At 38.2% G+C, this 9,638-nt stretch overlaps 1 protein-coding gene across 1 annotated transcript in view; it reads left to right on the plus strand.

Annotated features, from left to right (window-relative positions):
• The window catches only part of IGF2BP3 (insulin like growth factor 2 mRNA binding protein 3), a 43,199-nt gene extending 34,823 nt beyond the window's left edge, over positions 1 to 8,376 (plus strand). Inside the window, exons 9-12 of the mRNA XM_029961793.1 lie at positions 477 to 551; positions 3,286 to 3,417; positions 4,745 to 4,858; positions 5,767 to 8,376. Coding sequence (XP_029817653.1) covers positions 477 to 551; positions 3,286 to 3,417; positions 4,745 to 4,858; positions 5,767 to 5,868 — 423 coding nt within the window. The 3' untranslated portion in view covers positions 5,869 to 8,376. The remainder of the gene's footprint in view (positions 1 to 476; positions 552 to 3,285; positions 3,418 to 4,744; positions 4,859 to 5,766) is intronic.
• The last annotated feature ends 1,262 nt before the right edge of the window (positions 8,377 to 9,638 follow it).

The raw sequence follows: 9,638 nt of genomic DNA on the forward strand, positions 1-9,638 counted from the left end.
ATTGTCCAGTATAGAGGAATGTTTTGGATCCGATTAGTTACAACAGTAAAGTGATCTTCTGTTCTCAGGGTGATGAATGCAACATTTTGCTAATGAGCAAAACTCATTCAAGCTAATGAGTAGGGATGAGAATCTCAGTTTATTAACCATGTTTATCTTTTTGAAGGCTACATGTCTTATATCACTCACAGCCACATGAAAATGGCATGTGGGATTCTGCCATATGTGGATGAATAGCTATGTCTTTAATTTTCAGAAGTAAATTTGCTTATGGTTTACCCAGTTTCTCCATATTACATTATGGCTCATTAATGCACTTTAAAGAGAATAAACCCGTCATGACTGAAGTGTGATGCTGCTGCTGTAACGAATAATTTTTCACTCTTGAACAGAATGTGAGACCGAAATGGGGAGGAGGTGGCTTTAAACTATTCCTTCAAAAGACAGCTACCAAAAGCTATGTTTATCCATTCCAGATTGCCCCTGCTGAAGGACCAGATGCTAAGCTGAGAATGGTTATCATCACTGGACCTCCAGAAGCTCAGTTCAAGGTACAACATATAAAAACTTGTTAATCTGTAGTGGCCTTTGGACCATGAGGTACGATATTGAAAATAAAACACTTGGTTCCAAGCGTGCTTTATTCTGAATTTTAGTAAACACTGGGGTTTTGCTTTCGTTTTGCTGAAAAGTGTCTCATAAGAATATGAGTAATACAGTACTATAAGAAGCCACATTCTGATCATCTGAAAACTGGGAGTTTCATGTAAGTAGGAATCGAGTCTAGCAAAAAATATGGCCATATTACATTCCTAATTTTTCCTTTTATCTGCAAGCACCATTTAGTTCAGTCTTTCCATTTTGCCTTAATATGTGCAACAGTTTCATGTGCTTAATTGAAATAATAAAGCTGACAAGATGAGAGATTGAGTCTTCCCAGGTTGCTGTTGTATGCCGAATGGAAAATGCTTTTTGGATAGCTCTGTGGATAAATGCAAGATTTCTAACTGTATTTCCACTACACCTACAGGTTGATAGTCAACCTGATTATCTCATTTTTGTTTCAATTGAGTTCTGGAGTAGCCTTCTTACCCCAAAAGAAGTTGACCAGGCTAGGAGTGATGCAAACAGCTCAGTGAAGCAGCCTGACCTCATCACAGATAAGGCCCAGAGAATACAGAAAGTCACTGAGAGTTTATGTCCAGGCGTTGTTCTCTTGCATCTTCTTATTTTTGACTTCGTAATTTTGCAAGAAAGAGGTGCACAAACTTCAGAAGTATCTAGAATCAATTTCGTTAATGCCTTTAGGATTTTTGGAAAACTATCAGGGCAGGTAACTTTGAAGGTCTGCCTCCATGATGTTTTTTGTGTGCATGTGGGCTTGGCCACGTGGCATATTTTACATATGGGGTACTCTTGTGATCTGGGATCAGCACTAGGTCAGATACTGGCTACCCTTTCGTTTCATCAGATAGCAGTGGACTTACCCTCTGGGAGTAGCATGCTGAAGGACATCCTTTAACTTGACTTTTTATGTAGGCAAAGGCTTGTCTTCAGGCTTCCTCACTAATTGGAGTTCTTCTGGCAGCTCTTCTCTCCAACCTGGATCATGCAAGGAGAAAAGTCTCCCTTTTCTGCACCCCATACGTAAGACTAAAATGACATCAATCAATCAATCACTTCTCTACACCTGGGCTTTTGTTTGCAAAGGTGGATCAATGTACTAGCACAGTCAATGCTCCTGAGTATGCTGGTCTTGTGAAGGAGAGGGATTATCTCTTGGGGCTTCCTTCAGCTCTAGCCCTTGTAAGTCTTTTAACTACTCTTTGAGCAATGCCCCCTTGACTAAGATGGGCAGAGGCAGAGCTCAGTCCTTCCTTTTATTGCCACTGCTAACCTAAAGCATGCCTTATGGTCAGGACCAAGCCTCATTAGTGCTCTCCTTAAGCTCTGTTTAAGAAGGGTGTTCTTTCTCTTTGAGGGTAGGCTATTGTTTTTTGGGCACCAAGAATGTAAACTGGTGCTCAACAACTTGAAGAGGGAATAGCTGCTGCTCAGGTGAGTAACCAGCTCTTGGAGAGTCAGCGTCATCCTAGAGGCTGAGTTTGGCTTCCTTTCCTTAGTACATTGTGCTCTGCTGTCTTATTTGTGTCTGTGGTGGCCACAACAGCTGTGCCCCTTCTTCCTCAGCTGCAGTAGCCTGAGGATGTTGCAGTATGCAGGGCTAGTTATTATCAAGGCAATGGGAAGAGAATATGCCACTGTTTACAGCCTCTGGTGCAGTGCTCCCTAGAGATTAGGCATATCCATTACACCAATATTCAGGGAGCAGTGCATTGCCTTGGATTAGGGATGTGCAAGTGAAGTGGAATCTTGTGTAGACAGCGTACTTCAGCTGCCATTTTGCTGTGAAGCAGCTGCAGCCTGAAAGACTTTTCAAGAGCTGAAAGATTTGGGATGTTGGAAGAACATCTACAGCCCTTTAAAAGTCCACATCCCACCTTGATTTATAATTCAGTAATGTGTGTTCTTTTGAAGCACAGAAGAAGATCTGGTTACCATTTCTCAAGAACTTACTCATGAATGGCAGGGAATAAGGAAATAAATATATTTAAAAATCAGCAAGATTTACAAGCTTAGTCTTGATGGACATTCTTCTTGTTACCTGGCACTTCTGTGTTTCTGAGAAAAAGGAACTATGTACTGGTTGGAGTAATACTGTTCCTGTGGTACTATTTAGATCTAGGCAGATAGATTTTTCACTTTAGACAATTGAGCAAGTTCAGGTTTATTTATTTTTAAACAATATGTTGTAATGGATTGTAAAAGCAAGCTGTTTGTGCTAATTGGAGTCTTTATCCCATGACTTGTTGGGGGTGTTGTGGCTTTTTTTGTTTAGCATCCTTAAAAGAATGGGTTACTGAGTCAATTAATTGCATTCTGTGCTTCTGGGTGCAATAAAAAAGCTTCAGCTAGACAGTTGCTCTCTCTACCGCTCTTTACCTCTACAGAAATGCAATAGTTTCTTTTAAAAGCAATATTTCTACTGAATAGCAGAATAATGGTTCCTTTTAAAATGTTGTTTGATTCCCTGGTTTGTCATGCAGTCTTTAAAGCTGGACAGTGGTGCTTCCTAGTTTGGTACAATAACTTCTTTTAGAAAAATAATGTATTTATTAGGGAAAACACTGTGTCAGGATTGCATACTGAGAACCTTTCTGTGGAATTTCTTGACGTTAACTAGATCCCAATAAGCACATTTTCTAACTGAAAGCGTTTTTGCAGGCTCAAGGGAGAATCTATGGAAAACTTAAAGAAGAAAATTTCTTTGGACCTAAAGAAGAAGTGAAACTTGAGGCTCATATAAAAGTGCCATCCTATGCTGCTGGTAGAGTTATTGGTAAAGGAGGCAAAACAGTAAGTAGCTGAAATAAAACTTTTAATATTGCTCAGTTACATTTCTTACTTCAGTGTACACATACACATATATATATACACATAAGGCTTAAACTTTTAGCTAATCCTTTGACGTTACATTAAAGCAGGAGCTATTTCCTTAGCTGTACTTGTTAGGCTTTCCTTTCTTCTAGTGTAGATTCAAAAGAAGCCAATCTCAGAATGATTTCTTTTATCTAAAAAAAAGGCAGGGAAAAAAAGAAATAAATAGTCTAACTAAAATCGATAGCCCCAGTCAGATCTGCAGGGCTTTTATTAGTAGAAATGTAGTTCTTCCATTTAGAATGAATACATTCCCATTCAAGATCTGCTTTTGTGAACCTTGGCTTATGTGCCAGATTTTGCTGTCCAAAACTGAGTGAAAACATAACTTCTAAACAAGTGGTAGGAAATTAAGACATGTTCAGACCTCAGTAGTACAAAAAACCCTGTGTCTACTTTTGTTTCAGTTTAATTGATGGCATTTCTTAGGCTTAGTTTATTGTATAAAATAACGTCACTGAAATTTTTCACTCATGAAAAGATGCTGGTGCTCTAGTATTTTCATATGGTTATTAGTCAGGAGCTAGATGATATTTGCAAAGAAATGGTTCAGTCTTGTGTGTCCATCCTTGAGTACAATGAGGTCTTTAAGTTCAGTGTCAGAAGACAATGTGGCCACTTCCATTACTTGCAGTGGTAAGAGGTTTAAGGACAAACACGTCTGAGAAGCTGTTCATCTAAAACCTTTTTAATAAAATAATGCTGTGCATTTCTAAAATAAAATGAGTGTAAATGGGACAAAGGCTTTAACCTTACCTGTACTTAACACTATAGAAACCAATAAGCTACTGAAAATAATTTGAACAAATAGAACTTCTCATTGTTCTGTTTGAAGTTCTCCATCTTGTGGAGGTTTTTCGAGGCAAAGCATATAAATACTTTGGCATTTTTCTTCTTGCTACATTATATGAGTTTTCTGACCTTACACTTTTAAACTCAACTGTAAAACACTGTGGCATCTATTTGCTTTTTTAAAGTCATGTATTTAACACCTTCTGTGTGTTGTATTTAGTCTTTAAAACACTTCTACAAATCCAGAGAACTTGGTGCTAATTTATGTTAAGAGACACAAGAGGCTCATCTTGCAGAATGCACACTGCTGCATAAAGATGCTTTGTGTTAGTGAGGGGTGTTTTTTAAGTGTAACTTAAGAGAAAGATGTTTCTGTGGGCAGTATCTTTGAGGCTTGATTGTTGTGGAATATTTGTTAGTTTAAGACTTTCTGACTTCTGGTCTCTATTTATAGGTAAATGAGCTTCAAAACTTGACAAGTGCAGAAGTTGTAGTCCCTCGTGACCAGACACCTGATGAAAATGATCAGGTGGTTGTGAAAATAACTGGTCACTTCTATGCATGCCAGGTAGGAGGACTGAAATGATCTTCTGTATTAGCTTGGTGTTTCCATGTTCTTTCTTTTATAAGCATGTGGTGGAAGATTTTTACTTGGGATACAGAAAGCACTGCTTGCCAGGCTCCTCTGCTTGTCTTGCTGCAATAAACTTTACTCGTGCCTTTGAGAGATTTATAATAATAAATCTGCGTGGTTACATATGTAAAACAATCTCTTTAAATTCTTCTGTCAATATATGTTGGCTCTGGCACTGCTAAAACTTTCAAAGCAAAAGAAAACCCAAGTTGTGATTGGACTGAAATTCAGAAGGAATTAAGACACAGGTGATATCATGGTATTTGGCAAGAACTGCCCCCAGATATGCAATTTGTCTACATTGCCCAATCTGTTGATTTAATATCATAAAGAAAAGGATCACAAGATTCCTTCCCTCACTTGAGTCTTAACTCAGACCAATTGCTTTTGATATTTTGCTACAGGTGACTTGTATTTCAGAAAGGAGATGGGTTGGGAGGGGGCTGGGAAATTATGTAAGTCTGACCTTCTGGATTCCCTGGTGTATAAAAAATTTGTACACTATTAAAACAGTTGTTCTTATAAAACATTAGTATCTCCAGAGGAGTAAAATGAAGGTAGCCTGTAGATTTAGCCTTAACATGGGTAGTCATCTTCCTATGCTCATGCTTTCTATATTACAGATGTGAAAATTGACCATGGCAGGTAGTTGTGGTAGGTGGAAAAAGAAGAATTAAATTTTAAGTTGTACATCAGGATAACCCAAGTGTATTTTAACTAACAAGTAATCATTGGTCATTCCATATTTTCTTAATGCCAGTAGCATCTATTGTTGGTTGTAAACAGCAGTCACTGCAGCATGGCATCATGATGGGCTGTTTTTTCTTCTTTGTGTCCTTCAGCTTGCTCAGAGAAAAATTCAGGAAATACTGGCTCAGGTAAGAAGGCAGCAGCAACAGCAAAAAACATTGCAAAGCGGACAGCCTCAGCCAAGACGAAAATAAAGGTTTAGGAAATGGCCCATCAGAGACAGATGCCAGACCAAAGACAGACTGTGCGACAGAGAGACGGGTGGTGAGCACCTGTTGAAGTTATGCAGAAGATCCACCAAGCCAATCACCTGTTCGAGGACCAGGCAACCGTTGAACGCTGTCTCTGAGAATGTATTCTTTAGGCTCTCTCAAACTTTTGAAACCCAGCTTTAAAATAAGGACCCCTTCACTTCCCTTTTGTTCTATTCTCACAATTTAACATAAACTCGTTAGTCTTTTTTATTGTTCTTATTATTCCCCAACAATTTTAGAACTTGGTTTAATGAAGCTTTCTCTTCTGAGTTCACTGGTTAAAAAAAAAAGAAAAGAAAAAACCAACAAAAAAAAAAGAAAAGGCATTGCTCTTATAGGTCCAGTTGTAAAAGAAGAAACACATTTGGAGGGTGGGATTGTGGGTGGGCTTGGGTTAGAGCAAGGGTATTGACAAGAGTTTAAGTGTTAGTCCCAATGTTGAAACAAGTGGCATTTTTTAAAAATAATTTGGTTGCATTTTTACATAACACTGCCATGAATAACCTAAGGGAAGTGTTGAATGGTGTTGGCCAGGGCATAAAAAGATAAATATGCATTTTACTAAACTACCTCAGGCATTTAGTACCTCAATGAGAAATTGTTCCTTTTTTGCTTTTTTTTTTTTGGTATTTTGTATACTTTATAAAGCTAATAGTTCTTGAGCATTTTATTTTTTTAAAAAAAATTAAAATTTGATCAGCCACCAGCCAGGAGTACTACAGACTTATCGGGGAAAAATATAGTAGAGCACTTCTAGCTGCTGGCTGATGGGAGTAAGGTGGGTAAAAAAAACACAGCCTCAGATTTCCTGAGGGCTTCAACACCATCATTTGTTTAAAAAAAAAAATTCAGTGAATGTTCAAAAGATAGTGAATGATGCCAACATTCTGATAGCAGCAATGCCGTTTAGTTTTCTTTTAAGATGGGATGAAAAAGTTTGTGACGGTACTTTTTTGGGAACAGGACAAGGAAGTGATGGCAAGAGGCTGGGGTTGGGGGAAAAATTTAGAAGGCTGCAAGAGGCTGAATTTTTTTTTTGTGCTACTTGATTGAATGCATGAACCCTTTGTGCCTTTGACCATCACTACCTAATAATGCTACATTTAACCATTTGCAGCCCATTTGGACTTTGCCATTTTGTTCAAAGAGCAAGCTTCATCTTCAGTTTGATAGAACACTTGATCTGCTAGAGCATATTTGAGGCCAGGATGGTCTCTGCTGTCTGCAGATCACATCATACTGCTTTCAGTTACCACGATGGGGGAAGGTCAAACAGTGTTTGATCACATTGAAAGATAATGAAAGGCTAAGTTTACATATCCAGCCGCTGTTATGGGCCACACTAAGCCACTTTGAAGGTTTTAAAAATGATTACAAGAAAACAAAACAACAACCTCTCTAGCCTGGCTTATAATAGATGCAGCAGGATTTATGCACGTTCTGCAACCAACCATTAGAGAAGAACAAAAAATGTCAAAAGGCAGGGATAACAGGAAAGTTACCAAATTTTATAATTTCCAAATGTAATTTGAATGATGATTGTGGTAATAGTGACACATTCAAGTTTCTACAATAAACTTCAGTCTACCTCAGTTTAAGAAAAAAAAAATGTGGCAACACATGGTGCATAAAGACTGCTGTGTGTGTGTGTGTGCGCGTGCGCGCCTGTGTGTGTGTGGTCGACAGAGCCATGCTATTACCTCTGAACCTTTTTTGTGATGTTTTTTTGTGCATGAGATGATCAGAATCACCATGCTGCACTGATTTGAGGGGCACAGCGAGCAAAAAACATTTGTTTCATCATTTTGTTATCTACCTCTTAGGTTCATGTTGAGATAGAGGCATTACTACATAGACTAGATAATTTTCCCAAAGATCATTGTTGTACAGATTAGGTAATTTTGAAAATGGTCTGAAGTGTTTTTCCTGCATCTCTTCTTTACTAATTGGTTTAAAAACCACAAACTTATGTTGTAGTTTTAGCAAAGAAAAATGAGTTTCTTTTCCTTTTTTGACAGTGACCTTCATCTAGCCTTTAGGATATTTTTTTTTCTTACAATGAATTTAAAATTACTGAAGTATGAAAAGTACATAGCATTTTAAATTTTGTTGAGGCTTAAGTCAGTCTGATGTTCCTTTCTTAACATTTGAGAAGGATTTGACTTCATTATTTTCCATAAAAAATTACTTTACAGATAGGCGCTGCATTTACATCTGCTGATTTAAATACTGTCATCTCTCTTAAATTTCTAGACTTAATATGGTAATTCATGTTTTTCTTTTCAATTGAGACTTGGTAATTTGGAGTATTTGGGAATAGCTAGAAAGTAAATGCTGTAAATGATTTCAATATCCACAAAGTATGGATCATTTTTCATCTGTAATGTGCCCCCCAATGCAGCTCTACTTGCCAGATGCCTCTGAATGGAATAAAGAGTTTAACTCCTATCATCAGATAAAGTTGTGTGGTGTTTTTTTAAATTAATGAGGCATAGGGACAGACTGTTCTAAATATTTACGGTGCTTTGATCAAGTTGTTTTCTGTCCACAATAACAACTGGATAAGGATGAATTGTCACCTACAGGTATTCCATAGCTGCTAGGACAACCACGTTACAATGTCTGCACTTCCCAACATAAGCAGTGACTTCTGTGGCTTATAATTCATCTTCTCCCTCCCATCTAACAATGCCATACAGTCTGTAGTAGAACCTATAGTTCAGGGTTTGTCTTGCACAGCTCTCTTAGGTTGATCTGCTGTGGAACAGATGTGAACTCAACAGTCCTGTCCCAGGGCAAATGTGAAGGAATCTTTACCAGGTTTGAAGTGAGATCTGAAATGCATTATTTTTTTTTTTTTGGCAGTTTTCTACCCAGTCTTTACTGTGGTGGTTTTGGTGTGATGAAGCTGTGTAATGAACATGGCCCTATAGGCAGAACCAGTCACACTAGCAAGCCAGTGTGCTGGCAACCTGTATCTCACTCCAGCCATGACCACCCAAACACACACCACTTGCCTGTGAGGTGGTATGGCAATACATTTAGATCCTTGTTAACATTATTTGGAATAGAAATGAGACTAGATGTTTAACTGAACGTTTCAGAGTGAGATGGAGGGGTTGGGGAATGAAGGAACATCATGAATTACACAATTCTGTATCTTTCTGAACAGAAGTGGAAAACTCAACTTGTTTTCCAAACTCTTGCAGCCTACTTGTCTTCACAGCTCGTTTCCTGGGTCCAACCAGCAGAAAAAGGGAATTGAAGAAATTATGTCTGTAGAAGACACTGTGTAGAGTATTGTATTTCACAGGGCACCCTAAGCTCATTTTTCCATGCTGATATCAAGCTATCTTCTCAGAACCAGCATCCTGCCATTTGAGCAATGTATAAAGTTAGGCCTTGCTCTGTACTGCGGGTGCATTTGTGACAGCTCAACTCCTGACTTTTTTTAAGCATTTGCTTAATCATGACATTTTTATTTGCTTCTAACCTTCCAGAGCTTTTATTCCTAAGCTGCAATTTCCAAGGCATGCGCTCTTCATAATACTTTCCATTAAATGAAGCATGTGTGCTGTGCAAGACAGCCTGGGCTTGATATGGCATTAGGGTGTAGGATTTTTAAACAAACATGAAAAATTGTGGAGAAAGCACTCAAGCTGGGCTGTAACAGAGATGTTAGCTCAACTGATGGACACAAACAGTGCTTG

This window comes from Manacus vitellinus, unplaced genomic scaffold, assembly GCF_001715985.3.
Source record: "Manacus vitellinus isolate BGI_N305 unplaced genomic scaffold, ASM171598v3 scaffold_3_pilon, whole genome shotgun sequence".
NCBI lineage: Eukaryota > Metazoa > Chordata > Aves > Passeriformes > Pipridae > Manacus > Manacus vitellinus.